Source organism: Xiphophorus maculatus, chromosome 19, assembly GCF_002775205.1.
Source record: "Xiphophorus maculatus strain JP 163 A chromosome 19, X_maculatus-5.0-male, whole genome shotgun sequence".
Taxonomy (NCBI): Eukaryota; Metazoa; Chordata; class Actinopteri; order Cyprinodontiformes; family Poeciliidae; genus Xiphophorus; species Xiphophorus maculatus.
In genome coordinates, this window is record NC_036461.1 from 16,597,696 (window position 1) to 16,614,804 (window position 17,109).

The window sequence follows — 17,109 nt, forward strand, 5'->3', positions numbered from 1 at the left end:
CATGCAGACCAAGAAAATTGGAAACTATTCACAATTACAGTGTGAAAGACAGACACACACACAGCAGAAATTATTAAACTAACTTACATTTAATTTTTACATAACTTACTATTTGATTGTTGCAGAACCCTATCAAACAAATTTCATAATCAAAAATCACATTGAAAGGTTTTCCATTTGAGTTGTGTATGTTAATAGTCCTTGTCTTTTGCACCTCTGTTTAGCAATTTAGGACTGATAGTGAGAGGGAGACTGATATCACGAAGGTGCTTATGTTTTGTTTTGATGCAACACATCATAATACAGCAGGCATGTTTTCTCTTCAATGAGACTCGTGATAGAGTGATTATCAAAAGTCCATCTAAGGGCAAACCTCATAAAGTTTACAGTAATCTAATCGCATCTCGACACTTTTCCAAAAATAAGCCCCATTTGATTTTATATGATTATAAATCCAAGGCTGAATAGATGCAGCATCAGCATGAATCAAAGTTGACTTCTGAAGGCATATGGCTGCACTGGATTTTATTTAGTGGTATCAGAAAACAGGAGGCTGCATAGAAATGGGCACCACACTTAATCCTTCTCCTTTTATTTCACATTTTATTCTGCTTAGGTCTGTCAAATAAAACCCAAATAAAGTTTGTGCTTATGATGTGGAAAATTAAAAGAATGAAATCAGTTTAACAAAGCTCTCTATATTGTTCAGTTGCTTAAGATCAATGTTTTTATTTCAACTGTAAGGTCTGTAACCTAACTTTATTCTAATGTACGAAGTCTGTGTAGGAATCAACATCACTGTGATAAGCCTTTCAAAACAGTAATATTACATTTATTCTAGCTTTCAAATTGTCCCGTTTTATTTTCCATCTTTTCCTTGTTCAAAACCTCGCCCTCTTGGGAGTCTTCGCCATCTCCACACCCTCTGCAGGTGGGGTGTACATTTACAGTGAATGAAAGCTCACAGTCATTCTTCATCTGAATCTGAGCAGGAGGGGAGGGGGAAAAAAGACTCAAACAGTTCTCCGTGTGCACGCCATCTCTCTGCATCATGGCCGCAGTTGCCCTCATGATTCTGGCTGTTCTTGGATTCTGCAACACATTCATGGGTAAAGAACCAAGTTTTCCTGATGAAGTAGAGCATTCAATTTGTGCAAAGATTCCTGTGTTTACTAAAACGTGTGATATCAGAGATCTGGTAACTAAATAGCCAACCTGCTCTTTAAGAGCAGATGTACTTCAGCACTCAGAGACTGTTTGAGTTGGACTTTTATAATCCTTAAAGGTTTATAAGTTCTTTTCCTTTAATGTTTTACCAATGTTACATGATATGTAGCATTGGTGGCTTGGTGTAAATTTACAGCATCTCTCTTAATTAGACAGAAATATCTGAGGACTTCTACCAGCATTACCACACAGCTTGTAAGAGTGTCAAGACAAACCTATACGAGGATTTAATTTCATCTATGTCTTTTGATAATGTGCATTAAAAATTCAAAGGGCTGTTTTCCCACAATAAAGTAATAATATTTGCCCTTTGTCACAGTTAGTGCTGGTGTTGATTTGCAAGAAAATGGACCTGCAAAACACAAATTAAAGGAGGTATTGTAATTTGTCTTTCTCTATAAGATGCATGTGTCATTGTCTATGTCCTATATCTAATGTATTGCTCAACTCAATTGTGTTTTTCTGCTGCAGACAGAACGTTTCATGTCAGTACTTTGCACAGCACTGCCTGGCTCTCTGTCCTCTTCCCCATCAGGTAAAGCAGTGCAATCGGCACTGAGGAAGTTGCACTGTTGCTTGCATGAGAGATTTGTTTCTTCAGGAATTCATGATTCTTCAGGAAGTTGTGACATTTCTGATTTTTGTTTTTCCTTGTCATCAGTTCATACTCTCACACCAGCTCACATCACAGGCCTTCACACACTGGGACTGCCTCTATCCCACAGGTACATGCACAGTCTGCAGTAAAACACAGACAGACACTTACTTTAGTCCTCAAAGTTATGGGCCTGTTACTGTCATCAAGAAATGCTAAATAGTTATGGTTGATGAACCTCCTAAGCAAAACAAATTAGAGATTGGCATAAATGTTGCAGCAAAAAGTTGCTTCTTTGCTTTAAAATGAAGATAAAGGAAATGCTGATGTGCATTTCTGGTCAGTAGACTGAAAGTAGGATGCACACTGGCTTTTAACGTACAAGAAAAACAAATTTGGTAGTTTGGAGATATTTACAATCAATTGTAAATAGCTTACACACACTGTCATGGTGTGCAAACTACACCGTGAATGTCCACACAATACCTCTATTAGAGTGAAGAGGTTTTAAAACGTCCATTTGTAAACAGCAAACCATAGATTGCAGGCTAGCAACCAGCTAATTTCAACTTGTTATGTTTGTGTTTCTCTAGAAAAAGCAAAACAAAAGGAATGTACAAGGATCTGCACATTAATGTTCCTTGAAAAATATTTGTAACTTTTGTAACTTTTATGCTATATTTTTGCTTTAGTCTATGTATTAAAATAAAAATGATCAATAAATAAATGTCACAGATAATATTTTGACTTTATTAATCAACACTGTGAATGATTGTCACTTTTCTGTTTGACATAAAAACAATTAGAGAACATAGACTGATAGTCTCATGAAGAGTTAAGCATTTTGATAAAATTTTGACTATGTTTACAGCTTCTTATGCCATGCATTTTTTTTTTAATTATCAGGAATGAAGCCTCCACAGTTGTCAAGAGGCTGAGAGGTAAGATTAATCAAAACAATGCTTTGCCACTAGGCACTTTTCAGATTATATATTAGAAAGTATTTCATTCAAGATTGGCAGAAAGTTCACATCAAGTGCAGATCATATCATATCAATGTTCTGATTAGGATGCACTTTAAAGAAAAAGGTATTGCATCAATAGCCATGCCGTGAATTGAGCTTATCTGTACGGATATGATAGTCAGCCATAAACACAGAACACTGACCTTCAAGCCACATAATTATGAACACAGCATGACTACAAGAATAAAACATCTCTGTTTGCTGAAATCTTAAAATGTGCTCAAACTGCTTTGTCATACCAAGCATTTTATGTAATATATTCTCTATGTCTGTACAGAGCTGTTTTCCATGTTTAATCCCAAAGTGGTAACTCAGCATGAGGATCAGATCTCCTTGCACCACGGGTAACATACAGCAATCAACCATCCAAGTGCTTGAATGTAAAAATTGTACTATTCCTCATGTGTGGAGGTAATGTGTTTCAGGAGTTTAATACAAGAGACAGAAGACCTTTCCTCTTACCTTTCCAAACAGGTATATTCAGTCTATTCATGCAAGCTGTCATGAGTTCTAAGCATTTAATTTATTTGTACTGAATCAAACCCAGCTGGCTTTATGTCCTAGGAGGCGACAGACTGGAACATCGTGCTGTTGTTCATCCCTGTAGATTTAACATGTGCCTGTTCAACAGATGTGAGGCTTCTTGTGTCAAATCTACAAAAATAATCAATTTTACCCTTTGAATATAGTGTGTATAAAAGAGGCGTGTGTTTCTTTGCATTATAGGGTGTTGAAAGCATTAAAACCACAGTTCAGGAAGTGGGCGCAGCTCTGAGGATGCTGCAGAAGCAGGTGTGATTTTGATGTTCCATAAAACTCTGTCATCAACCAATAGAACAGTGATAAAAAAATCAGAGACAATAACTGTATACTGTTATGCTGGAAATGTGCTTCCAGGTGCATCACACTATGGTTCGTGTAGTGGTTTGGAGTGAACATCGTCAAGAAGACAGGTGAATGTTTGATGAAAACTAAAGTTTAAAGTACTGTTCCTTGTTGATACATATGGGTGCAGTATGTTGGTATTATACAGAGCCTGGTAAAAGTGTTAATAAGAAAGTGTTAAGAAAGTAATAAAAAGGATTAATTATTAAAAGTAGCAAGAAATACAACATGTTTCATTGTGTTTTTAGGTGATAAACCAAGGTAATTCAAAGTGCTTCAGAAAACAAACAATAAACAAACAAAAAATAAATATTACATCACACTGGCAAAATACAGGGAAGTAATAAATGCTATAATCCAGACTAGAAAAAAAAAAAATCAAGGTTCACGTTTTAAAAATCAAAGTCAACTCTACACAGGTGGTTTTAAAGGAAGTCAGTGTTTCAGTCGTTTTGCAGTTTTCTGGAAGATTAGAGGACGTCCTGGTGGCAGAATTATACTGTGAAGTGCCTTTTCATCAGCAGCAAGGCTGTGGGGAGTTTATGGGAGATGGAGGGAGATAAATGTACACCTGAAGTAACACCTGTTACTTCCCACATAGTAGCTACTGGGCCTTAATTATTTCAAAATCATTTAAGAATCATAGCCCATCAGACCGGCAAATAGTTCTATGTGTTGACTCAGGAGCACTGTTCACAAATGTGCACTACCCTTTCCACATTTCTATGTGGAAAACAGTTTTTAAAAACGCATAATAATTTATTTATTTTTGCCTTATAACTATGCTCAACTTTGTGTTCATCTACTACACAAATCCTATAAAAACACACTTAAGTTTATACAACACAAAATGAGCAAAACTTCAAAATGAGGGCTTTTCTACAATGTATGCTTATAAGCTGTGAAGGATTGTCAGAGTTACATGTTTCCTGTTTTTGCTTTGTGGTAGGTGTGATTGTGCAAATGAAGGCATAAACCCAGGTCTACATAAAGCGTTCCTACTGAAAGCACTGCAGGTACAGCACTGACTGGTGCATGACTTGTAATGTGCATTAGTTTTTCAGAGCTATCTCCATACTTGTGTGTTTGATCTGCTTTCAGGACTCTGTAAGTGATCTGCTAAAAAATCCAGCTCAGTACAGCCGAGGTGAAGACTTCACCGTTACACTGCAGTCTTTTCCAGTTATCCTCGAATCCTACTCAGATTCTGTAAGTGAATAGAAATCAACACTAACTATAGCTCTCTGTGAGCTGTGACCCATATGTTTTCTGTACCATTGGATAAAGACTATTAACTAATGTGTAATTTATATGTGATGTGTCTTTCTTTGAAGGAAATCACTGACTCCCAAATAAATGAACTGGCTCTTCAGCTATGGACCAATTTGGTGAGTTCTCATAAATGAACAGGAAACAAGCTCAGTTTAAAGAACAGTTTGTGCAATCATGTCTGGTATGCAACAAAGCAACGTGCTGTGTAGATAACAGGACACAGTCACTAAAACCCAAAGTAAGATTGAATAATGATTAGACTTGGTCTGACTGATTAGATAACAGATGTTAAGATTAATCTTGTGAGATTAACCTCGGGTTGTGTTTCCCATACTTCTTTAAATCTGTGTGTTCAGGGAAACAGAGCATACGTGTGATCACTTTGATTAAACATACAATTACAAAAAAATAATGACCCCTTCTCTTCTATCAGCTCCAGCCCTCAATACACCAGACAGAAATGAATGAACTCATTCCCTGCCCTACAGAGGTAAGGTAAACCACTGAATCCCATTTTCTAAGTCTAAACTTGTTGAACACCTTTAAAAATTTCCAGGAAAGGCCTTTTCTTCGAACATACATAAACACCCCCGATGGAAGAGAGCACGAGAATGTTGCAAGCAAAGCCTCTGCAGCGATAGATCCTGTAAGAGTTTCTTTGATAAGACCCAAACCTGATTGAAGATAAAGATTCTGCTTTAGAATAATGAGGGATTCTCTCTGTTGTCAGGTTATGGGCACTGAAGTGGTTTGCACAGATCGAAATCCATCTCCCACCACACCTACATCAGGTAAAGGATTTTTTTTTTTCAAAACTTAAAATCTGGAAAGCACTTAATTTTAGGCTATTTAAAATGAGCTGTTATTTTCCTGTGCAGTTCACAATGTCAGACCTGCGGATATCAAGGTGGTGGCAGCTGTGGGTGACTCTCTGACAGTAAGTGTTTTTCATCTTTTTTCATGTCAGCAGCTAAGTTAGCTGCATAATGTATCCAACCACAATTGTTATCACAAAATCAGTGCATGCAATATCCCTATCACAACTTCTTGGATATAGTGCTTGTTAGGGTGTGATGCTTCTGGCCACCTAGAGGTCCTTTATGCCAGGAACAAATCTAGCATTTAGTGAACCAGATCAGAAAGCTCGTAGAGTGAGATCGGGCAATGTGATGATGGTAAAGAAAGAGAGTACTGAGGAGATCAATATTATTGCATTAAGGATCAACATTATTATCATGGTATTCAAAAATATGATCAAACTGTCATGTTACACTAATGTTTTTCAGCCATATTAGCGACTTTTAAGTTGATTTCTAACTCAAGGTAAAAATTTGAATGAGAGACAGGGATGCTGATCAGAGAGCCACATATTACACAAGAATACTGAAAAGTGATTTAAACTTATTGGAAAGGCAACCAAAACAGATTTAACTGTATCTCCTTTGTTTGCATTGGTTGTTTCTGTGATGCTACACATCTGATATTATTCCAGGCAGCCAATGGCGTCGGTGCAAATCAAAACAACCTCTTGTTGGTCACTTATCAATATCGAGGACTGTCATGGAGGTGAGCTCTGCACTTTGTGATATTAATGATCCTTTTTCCTATGAGCTGAGATTTAAGTAAACTAAGGTCTGTTTCTGCTATTTTCAGCATCGGTGGGGATGACAACATATCCAATGTGACAACATTGCCTAGTATGTTTGTTTCCGATGTTTTATTTCAAAATAATTATAACAAATATTTGTTAAATATATTTGCTATAACAAGGTTTTAGCAAATAAAAGGTTGCTCTAAGTGGTATTTGTCTTGGAGCCTCTTCCAAGACAAACTACCACTTCTTCTTAGCTCCAGGTCCTAGGATGTGATGTTTATGTCATAGGTAAAACTGAACCTAAAACAATTTGGTAATCACAATTAATACAATATTTATCAAGAAGGCAATACTTTCCCCCAAGTCCAGATTGTTTGACATTGATTCCTCCCACCCCACTAAATTAAATCACCATGTTAAGATTTTTGTACTCAGGTTTTCTTTGTCTGAATTTTAAATTTGACAGATGACTTGCAATATTCCAGTGTCACATAAACAGTTCAATCAAGGTAATGTTGTAAAAAAAAAAAAAAAACACTCATAATGGCAGCTTCTGTTGCTGTTTAAACCTTGGACATTTATGGTGCCTTGATGGACGACCTCAGCACACACATCAAATACACGTGCGGTAATGTAGCCTGATAACATCACAGATCTTTGCCTTTAATCTTTGCGCTGATAACAGGCTGGAATTAATATTTAATAATATGTTACATAAATCAAAATCACACATGCAATGGACACACAAGTCTAGTTCAAACATCAGTGTTGCTGTTCAATTGTTTGATTTGTATTGCAGTTACCTGTGAGCCTAAAATTTAAAGCAATATGAAGCATTTTTTTTCATCTGTATTGCATTAAAAATAATTGATTGTTTCAATAATTTTTATGAGATGACATTGTCAACTCATGATGTGTGTTTTTATTTCTATTTTTAATTCTTAAAACAGAAGCTGCAATTCAAGTGGCAAAAATATGTTATTTATGAAGTTGTATCATTTAATAAAGATACACATGTATTGGGAACAATGAAGAACACAATATTTTTTTAGAATACTTTTATTCAGTCAAATATCCCCACAATATTAAAACAAATCATTTATTTAGTTTCATTTCTTCATTTCAATATTAATTTCTTTGTAAATTTATTTAATAATAAAGCAAAAGTCCTGAGCCAGTTTCATTTGACTACTCTTCTAAAATATTCAGTATTGCCCCAGGATTAAACATGGATTCTCAATTGATGTTGATGTAGCTGTGTATAGTTTAAATCATTTTTCAAATCCTTGCATTTTGTTAAACTAAAAAGTTAATTACCACAATTTTTCCAGTAATGCTACAGATGTTGATTAACTCACTTGATAATATTCTGGTTTGTACAAAAGGAGCCCCAAGTCATTGAAACGACCAAACGGAGCACAATTATTTATCTGTAGCTATAAGCGTCAGCATAACATTTTTTTTAATCTGTTTGAATTATTTTTTGTAGACATCCTGAGGGAGTTTAACCCCAATGTGACTGGATTCTCAACGGGCATCGGAAACCAGGACAGTCCAGGAGCTTCTCTCAATCAGGCTGTACCCGGAGCACAGAGTGTGTCAGTTAACCACCAGACATCTGAAATATTACTAAGCTTTTTATTTTTTCCCATTATAAATACATGTGTTGTAATATTATCATATCATCTGAATTATCTTATTGAACTTTGTCTTTTGTTACAGTAACATGGTACATCAAGTACGCACTCTAGTGGCCAAAATGAAAAATGACCCGGTATGGAAGGAATTGTTATTAGCAACTTTATACAACGTCTCATTGTCATTGTGCTACTTTGTTCACGTATTACATCACAATCTTTATCTATGATCTTCTTTAGGGTATTGATTTCTTCAATGACTGGAAGGTGATCACCATGTTTATTGGTGGCAACGACATATGTGCCTACTGCAAAGACAGTGTATGTGCTTTCTCCTCACACGTTTTAAGACTTAAGCCATATTTTTTAGAGTAATCCTCACACCTGATTATTTTTGAGACGTAAACAACCGTATTTCAGATTAAAGTTGTGTAATGAATGATTTACATTAGATTCAAGATGTTTTCACTTACATTGTTTTACATGGTAAGGCATGGTCATACAATCAGTACAATACCCTTGAAATGTGACAAAATCCCAAGCAAATGTTTGAACTGAATGTTTCCCATCAAATGAATTTAAAGAGGTTTTTTTTTTTTCCCACAGGTTGTCTTTTCAGCCAGAAATGTTGTCAATCGAATCCGTGAAGCGCTGGACATACTCCATGAGGAAGTATGTTCTCATGGCCTTGCACTGTGCACAGTGTGTCTGAAAAGTGCCAAAGTCTACATTTCAATTACTTACTATGCTAATTTTTTTTTTTTTTTATCATCCAGGTACCTCGTGCAATTGTTAACATGGTAGAGATGTTCAACATCGTACCCCTGCGTGAAATGCACAAGGACAATTCTTTGGATTGTCCCACCTGGCTGGTCAAGTTAGTGATTTTTGTCTCACCAAGGCAAACAGTAAGACTTAAAAACCTGTGACATGTTGCTATTAACTGCCCTGGTGTACATGTTTCAGAATAATTTGCCCCTGCGTGCTGAAGCCCACTGACGGATCATATGAACTACAGAAGCTCAGTGACTTCAACAGAGCGTATCAGGTACAAATCGGATAAATATTTTTGGCTACTATTTTTATGTATTTGGGCATCAAATTTAAGCTGTTTCTGTTGTGGAAGCAATTATATTTTCTCTTTACTTCTTGGAAGAACATAATCAAAGTAAAAGGCTTTTATTCTGTGTACAAAGAGAGTTCATAGTTCTAATAGTAACAGCATCGTTTTTATTAGTATGCCTTAAAGTATGATTTAAAAAAAAGATGTAATTGAGGTCAGGGCCATTCCAGAACCTTAATGTTCACCTACTTAATATTTCCAAAAACAGAAATTAACCCAAACTGTATAAACTGCTGCTGATGGCAGCCACATATTGTTTGTCTGGGATAGCCTTCTAGTTGGGCTCTCCAGGTTTGTCCATATAGCTGTCCCACCTCCACTTTGTGTACACCACCATTTTATACTGGCAGTAAAACAGACCATGCTGTTACCACCACCATGCTTTAAAGTTGGAGTGTGATCTTCAAAAGCCTTGCCTCTTCTTCAAACATATTTCATGTCATTGTGGCCAAAATTTTTGATCTTTACCTTGTTTGACAACAAAATGCCTCCCAAATGACATGTGGCTAGTCTACTTGGAAAGCAGCAAATTTCAGTCATACGTTCTTTGAGTAAAAATCTTTCTTTCAATGGATACAAAGGAAATCTAAAAGATCTATGACACAGAGCAGATTTCTGCACGTTTTACTTCTTAATCAAGGAAATCAGTAGAAAAAGTAACTGTTTAATTTCACTTTTAAAAGTTGAAATGGAAAATAATATTGTCAAAAAAATGGTAAAACTATCAGTTTACATGTTGTATTTAGATTTAGACTACTTCTCATTAGATTTGCATTATTTCATGCTTGCACTGAACCATATTTGTACTAATAAACTACTACTGCAAATAGTAGTAGTTTTGTTCATCAATATTTTCCCAGTTGAGAAACTGTAATTTTGTACTTGCTTACATGTACTGCATAATGTCCCACAATGCTAAGGAGAATTGTGTTTAGTTCTCAGCATTTTTAAAAAATATTTACTCTTAGTAGCTAAGAATGATGCTTATTTCTCCTTTGTATGACATTAAAGGCTGTTTCTGTTCTTAATATGGATTGTATTGAAACAAAAGCTGTCTTAGAAGCTAAACGGTCTTGTGATATTTGTTACCTTGTCCACCTGGCCGTAATTCTCAACATGTTGTCTCTATTGTCTGCAGCATGGCATGAGAGAGCTGATTGAATCTGGAAGGTATGACACACAAAACAACTTCACGGTGGTGCTGCAGCCCTTCTTTAGAGAGGTTGTCCTTCCCAGGCTAGAGGTGAGAGTGGGCAGATTTTACCAAAAAAGTTGTTTCTTCACATTTTGTTTTCTTTTCTATTCATTTTAAAATTCTTTTTACTTTCTATGCTAGGATGGTCGGCCTGATCGCTCTTATTTCTCTCCTGACTGTTTTCATCTCAGCCAGAAAGCTCACACCCTCATGGCCCGGTCCCTTTGGAACAACATGGTAGAGTTTGTTCCAGGGCATGTCTCATATTTGTGTTTTTTCTTCTTTCCTATTTTAATGTAAAATCAGTTAACGGCTCTCACAATGTCTTAGTTGGAGGCAGTTGGCAACAAGACTTACACCCAAGATTTCCAAGCTGAAATTGATCTCAAGTGTCCAACAGAGGTAAACAATTTTCAGAAATTGTATTCTATACATTGCTCCAAACATTTGCATGCATTCATTTTCATTTTGGTTATTTATCTAGAGCAACCCTTTCATCCGAACAGCAGTCAATAGTGACTACACCTTCCCAGGCCCTCCACCAACATCACCTCCCATTACTGTAGGTTATGTTTTCCCAAATTAACATAGTAAATATTTATTGTGTGACCAGCATGCTAAAATATATGTATTTGTAATTTTTCTAGAACTGGGGCAGCGATTTCTACTGCACTTATACAGCTCCATCAAACTCTGTGCCCACTTCCGGTAAATATCCTGATGATAATCATGCGAAAGGCTGTGTTTGACACATAGAAATGTACAAATATCTGGGTTTTGTTAGCCCACAGAGTGCGTCCAGCAGATATTAAGGTGGTGGGGGCTGTTGGAGACTCTCTAACGGTAAGTACTGGTTACAGAGGTCTAATTTGGTGTTAGAAATATAGAATAAAAGACAACCTGGCTCAACGTCCACCCTTGTTTTACATAATTTGTGCAAAGGTGTCTCTTGGTCTTGTGGATGCTGACTAGAACTTGAAATCTATTGTTGGGTGGATATACAAATGCTAAAATTGGTATTCTGATGCTATGTCTTCAGGCTGCATTTGGTGCAAGAGCAACAAACCTGATGGAGCTTCTTACAGAATACAGAGGAGTGTCATGGAGGTGAGAGATTGCACAAAAGCATTCTGGAAAAAAAAATCATGTAAAACTGTGTGAACTTGGCTCACTTTGTTTCTCTCTCTACCTAGTATTGGAGGTGATGATACTCTTGAGACTGTCACAACATTGCCCAGTAAGACTCGAGATTTTTTTTTCTACGTTGTGTAATTGCACAATAGCACCACTAGAGGTCAGTCCTAGCCCAAATAAACGGAAAATCTCTCTGTAATGAATTTTTTTTTCTTGACTTTTTACATCAGATGTCCTGAAGAAGTTCAATCCTGGTATCAAAGGGGCTTCAAAGGGAACTGGAAAAGAGCAGACTGGTTTCAACATGGCTGTATCTGGTGCTAAAGTAGGGTAAGCTCAAACACTGTCCAATGCTGTAGGCATTTTATGAACTCATAAAAACAGCAGCCTGACAATACAGTATATCCAATTATGTGCAGAGGGATTCCAGCTCAGGTCAGGCGTCTGGTTGATGCCATGAAAAATGATGCTGTGAGTTTTTAACTGATTTTAAACTGCTATTCAGCTTTGTTGCAATGCAACACATTTGATTCCAATATTTGCTCCGTCTGTCTGTCTCTCTGGATCTTTTATTGGATGGAGCTAGACGGTTGATTTTCAGAATGACTGGAAACTTGTGACTCTCTTCATTGGAGGCAACGACCTTTGTCAGTACTGCAATGACCGGGTGAGTCGCCTAAAGAGTTCCCTCTGAAATGCACTGAGTCTCTGGTTAAGCCTCACTGAGTGTTTATGTGGCACTGCCTCATGATATCACTCCCCAAATGGATCTACGCTCCAGAGCATAATGACGCTTTGTGAGGGGCTCTCCTCTAATAGCCTTATTGTGTCAGAGTGAGATGAGAGCAGGCATGGTTTCTTTTCAATGAGCACATTCTGTTACCTTACCCCTCCAACACGGACCTCCCGCCTCCCACGTCTATCCCAGCCTCTGTCTGCATTAAAGAAGCACAGAAGAGGACAGAGACAGGCCTTGTTCCCTACGAGGCATAAACAACTCAGAAGACTTTCTTCATTTAGTTTCTATGACTCACCTCAGGCTTTATAGACTCAGCGGCCTTTCTTTAAATGACTCTCTTTTGAAGCAGGGCAGGAGAAACGTTGCATTAATTTAAAATGAGCTCTAGGATTGGGTGCTTACAAGTTGCATGCCTCCTCTAGCTGAATAGATTTAGACTAAGCCATTTCATGATGCACTTTTTTCTCTTGTTAAGGTAGAGACGCTAAGCAGCAATGGCAGTTTGCGAGATGGGCCATAGGGGCAGTTGCCCTGGGTGGCATTAAAAGGAGACATAAGTAAAGATAGAGATTATTTAGCTGAGTTTTACCCAGAACAGGTTTTCTATTGCTTTCATGCATGTGCAGTCAGTGGAGAGTTGTGTAGAGAAGGCATCCACAGGTTGCTGCTAGTCACACAGCTCCCGCATGGAGAGGATGTGCAAATTATTCTGAAATGTCTTATTTTCCCTTAGTGACTTTTTGTTACCTTACATCTTGTTAGACCATTTTTGTGTTCAATGGACAAGGAGGTCCTCAACCAAGGTGCCATCTGCTGTTAAGAAGGCTTAACAAAACTCTGTTCACCATTAATTATTTATTCATTCTGCCTAAAAACCCACAGGCAGCTCTTTCACCAGCAAACTTCACCAATTACTTGAGGACAAGCTTGGATATCCTGTACAATGAGGTAAGATGACTATGATACGCCATAAAATCTCAAGTCTAACAGAAATTGTTTTCTATACATTTTGTTTAGATCAGCACTGATCCATAAAAGGATCAAATCTGATTAAATTGTTTTTTCTTGGTGTTTGGTTTCAGTTTCCAAGAACTATTGTCAACATTTTAGAGATCCTGGAAATTGAAGGCCTTCGCAGAATCAAAAAGGATGGCCTTGGATGCACCTTGGTCCAAAAGTAGGCAACACAATAGTCTGATCATGTTTTCATAAATCAAGGCCACTGAGTTCTAAATTAAAGCACTTTTTGTCAAAACCTTCTTAATGATGAGCTAGTTCTCTGAATAACTTTAAGGAGAAATTCTGTTAAGTCAGATTCAGTTTGAAATGTATATAAAAGAGACCAAAAGGTGTCTCTTTAAAATTTTCCAGTTTGCATAGCTTTTGCAAATGCAGATTTGGCACTGAGTTATTGAAAATTATTGATGTCATTGTTGTTGTAGAGATTCCTGAAGTATTTTTAATTTTAGAACCCCTATAGTGCCAGGCACATATAGAGGCACCCAAGGTACAGATGTGAAAAAAGTCTTAAATGTATATTCTTTTACAGTACCATAACAATACACTGAAAAATTAAGAAAATTTGAAGCAAATCTAATTTAAGTTTTAATTCAAAACTGCTGGAAATCTTTTTTATATTGAATGACACTGGGAACTCAGAAATACCAGGAGATATTTTAAACACAAATCTGATGTAGGCAATAGCAAACATGAAATGGGTCGTCATTGTTTCTTTTAGCAGAATGATGGCCAAGTCAACACAGAAGTGGTTCACCAGCCATTTTGGTTCCCTGAACTTAACCTGATCAGAGAGCTGAAAAAGACTGAGCTTGAGAGAAAATGCAGGACTCTGAAACATCCATATAGATTTTGTAAAGTGGAATGGTCAAAGGTTCCTCTCTATATGGTGATTATGATTTTGTAAGAAACAATTATTTTGTACCGAGGTATTTTTCCTCATAATGCACTCAGAATGTTTTCTTTTAGGTTACGTAACTGTAAGAGACAATTAGTTTATTTTAAAAATATTTCTAGCATGGGTCTCGACAATTATGACCGACATTGAATCCATTTAAAATTAAGCATTTCATTTTCCTAAATGAGCTGTTAATTTCCTCCATTTGACCCACAGGCAAGTGTGCCCCTGCTTCTTGCTACCTGGAGAGGATTCCCCAGAGCTGGCTGAAATGAAACGGATCAACCGGGAACTTCAGGTTTCTAGACAGAGAATAATGTCATCTCTGGAACATGTTATGAGTAAAAGAGGTCAGCAATAACATTTGTATCCACTTTTGTTAGACTGCGACTGAAAATCTGGTGTATGGAGACCGTTATAACGGCAGAGAGGACTTTGCTGTGGTTGTCCAGCCTTTTTTCAGAAATTCCATCGTTCCTTTAAATGCTGTAAGCCATCTGCACAATTGCTGTTTCGAGATTTAGGTTTAAGATGGAAACACTCCCATCCTGTTAGAGCACAAAACACACTCAGCGATCTTGTGCTTGCTTTCTTGTAGGATGGCGTGCCCGACACCACCTACTTCTCCCAGGACTGTTTCCACTTCAGTGAGCGAGGACATGCTGACATGGCTGCTGCTCTGTGGAACAACATGGTGAGTTTGGCAAGGCCAAAAGTACAAATCTAACTGCAGGGTTTTAGATATAGTGTTGCTAAATTACCACTTAAGCTGAGCAAAGTCCTGTTTCTGTTTTGTCTCCAGCTGGAGCCAGTGGGTAAAAAACAGACCTACAACAATTTCACCAATGCCAGAAATATCCTCAAGTGCCCCACTGAGGTAAGACATCTGCTGCAGATTGCCACTGTTGACCCATTTTTGCAATCTATTTTGTTGTAAGTACAGCACAACTACAACATATTCACACTTCTAATGTTTTTTCCATATTTTGTTGTTAGCTACAGAGCCCCTTGTTGGGCTCCAGAATCAATATGTGTATAGTTTACTTTTAAAAATCTATACTAAATAGCTCACAATGACAAAGTCAAAATAACTGTTTAAACACTTTTCTAAATAAAAAGTGTTTATTTAGAACACTAAATAATGAAACGCATCAACCGGATCTAAACACTTTAGAACACTAAAGTGTGTCAATGTCCCTTATCTGTTGGGACATTGACACACATTACATGGGTATGTATTCACACACATTGCCATGATGTTCAGGTATCAATTCGAGTACATCTGAATTCCATTGGTTGACCTTGAGCACTTTATCGGTGTCCACCAGTGGTCAATTCAACAGCAAGCTCATTTCAGAGCAGAAACCAAACACAAAAAGTCAGATTAATTCAGTAAGGAAATTTTAAGCAGGACATCAATCTGTAGAAGAAGGAAGCAAAAAATTATTACCTGGACTTAAATTAAGAATCACTCTAAAGACCTAAAAGCTCCTGAAATGACGTCAGACTTATATAGCACTAAATTTAATGCCCTTGCATTTTTCAGGAGCAGCCGTATATCTTCACAAGCGTGAACAGCTTTCCCAGTTTGACCACAACCACAGCACCCACAATGGGCAGCACAGCACTGCCTTTCACCCCAGAATGTTCAAGCACTGTCCCAGCATGGCTTGCTGCTGTACTGGCCATTGTTGGGCTTCTGATTGGCTGCGCCGTCACTTGGCTCCTCCTCTCCTACAGACACAAGAGAAGCAAGAAGAAGACATCAGCTACAGTTGAGATGAATGCCTCTGCTCACCATGCTTACTCTAACTCTAACACTGAACCATCCAAGCAGAAAAACGAAGAAAGTCAGGGACAAAACAGTGCTTTCTGAAAGCTCAGGGCTTGCAGAAACAACTAAACAGTGTTTTATGTTCAACAGAGTAATGTAGCTCTGTCTATTTTGACAAGAAAAATAAATAAATGTTTTATTTTATTTACAGAAATCAATATCATGAGTACTTTAAATGACTAAATGAGAAAAATGTATTTAAACTTGTTTGGCTGAACATGTCAGAACAATTGTCTCTGAGGAACATTTGCACTTTTTACTTTTGCACAGGCTGGTAAGGCAAATTTAAATATTGCAGCTGGTCTAACAACTAACATCGAACAGGTACTGCCACAAACCACTGAATATTTGCACATGGCTGCTTGCACATGCAGACATATGCAAGCATGCAGACTACCTTTAGTGATTACACATTTCCTTCTAACTTCCTCCTATCTGCACCAAGTTTTTGGACAATGCAACATGAAGTCATAGACGTAATATTCTCCTTAAAACTTGAACAAAAATAATTGTAACATTGTGCAGTTTTGTGCCATACTTTTCCGTTTAAAAAAAAAAATTATATTTTTTGCTCTTATCAAAGATGAAATAAATCATTTGAGATTGTGAATTTGGAAAATGTGTACGCTCTGTCCTCTTGAAAAGCACTGGGAGTACCATCACATCATAAACAAGATGGACCACTCAAGCCTGTGTGTGTTTATCATACCAACAGTGCAATAGATTGGAGGCTATATAACCACATGTTCTTTTATGACACTCTTAAAATGATTAAAGTAGGCTGACAACTTCTATTATCTTCATCACATATTAAGAGGAATAGAAAACACTTTGCTTTGATTAGAATTGCAGGTCTAATATTTAGGAATAAATATTAAAATATATTTAGAGGTACAGAAAAATTTCAGAAACTTCTCTGTTCCTGCTGAAGAAA

General features: G+C 37.1%; 1 protein-coding gene across 1 annotated transcript; it reads left to right on the forward strand.

Annotated features, from left to right (window-relative positions):
• Positions 1–961: 961 nt before the first annotated feature.
• On the forward strand, positions 962–16,785 carry plb1 (phospholipase B1). The gene is made up of 43 exons (XM_023352188.1): positions 962–1,109; positions 1,547–1,602; positions 1,699–1,762; positions 1,889–1,952; positions 2,729–2,763; positions 3,125–3,191; positions 3,273–3,321; positions 3,412–3,480; positions 3,574–3,639; positions 3,745–3,800; positions 4,682–4,748; positions 4,834–4,941; positions 5,067–5,120; positions 5,438–5,494; positions 5,561–5,650; positions 5,735–5,795; positions 5,883–5,941; positions 6,497–6,570; positions 6,658–6,701; positions 8,088–8,196; positions 8,321–8,372; positions 8,476–8,556; positions 8,842–8,907; positions 9,012–9,112; positions 9,202–9,283; positions 10,497–10,601; positions 10,695–10,790; positions 10,884–10,955; positions 11,038–11,115; positions 11,201–11,261; positions 11,338–11,396; positions 11,593–11,660; positions 11,747–11,790; positions 11,918–12,017; positions 12,107–12,158; positions 12,274–12,354; positions 13,309–13,374; positions 13,509–13,603; positions 14,558–14,639; positions 14,725–14,829; positions 14,940–15,035; positions 15,144–15,218; positions 15,888–16,785. The coding sequence occupies exons 1-43, from the start codon at positions 1,052–1,054 to the stop codon at positions 16,215–16,217; spliced, it is 3,354 nt and encodes a 1,117-aa protein (XP_023207956.1). The 5' UTR covers positions 962–1,051; the 3' UTR covers positions 16,218–16,785.
• Positions 16,786–17,109: the final 324 nt, after the last annotated feature.

Excerpts from the sequence above, each read along its gene's own strand:
- plb1 (XM_023352188.1), top strand. The coding sequence starts at position 1,052 with ATGGCCGCAGTTGCCCTCATGATTCTGGCTGTTCTTGGATTCTGCAAC. Across the intron at positions 2,764-3,124 it reads AGTTGTCAAGAGGCTGAGAG|AGCTGTTTTCCATGTTTAAT; the intron begins GTAAGATTAATC and ends ATGTCTGTACAG. Across the intron at positions 12,355-13,308 it reads GTCAGTACTGCAATGACCGG|GCAGCTCTTTCACCAGCAAA; the intron begins GTGAGTCGCCTA and ends AAAAACCCACAG.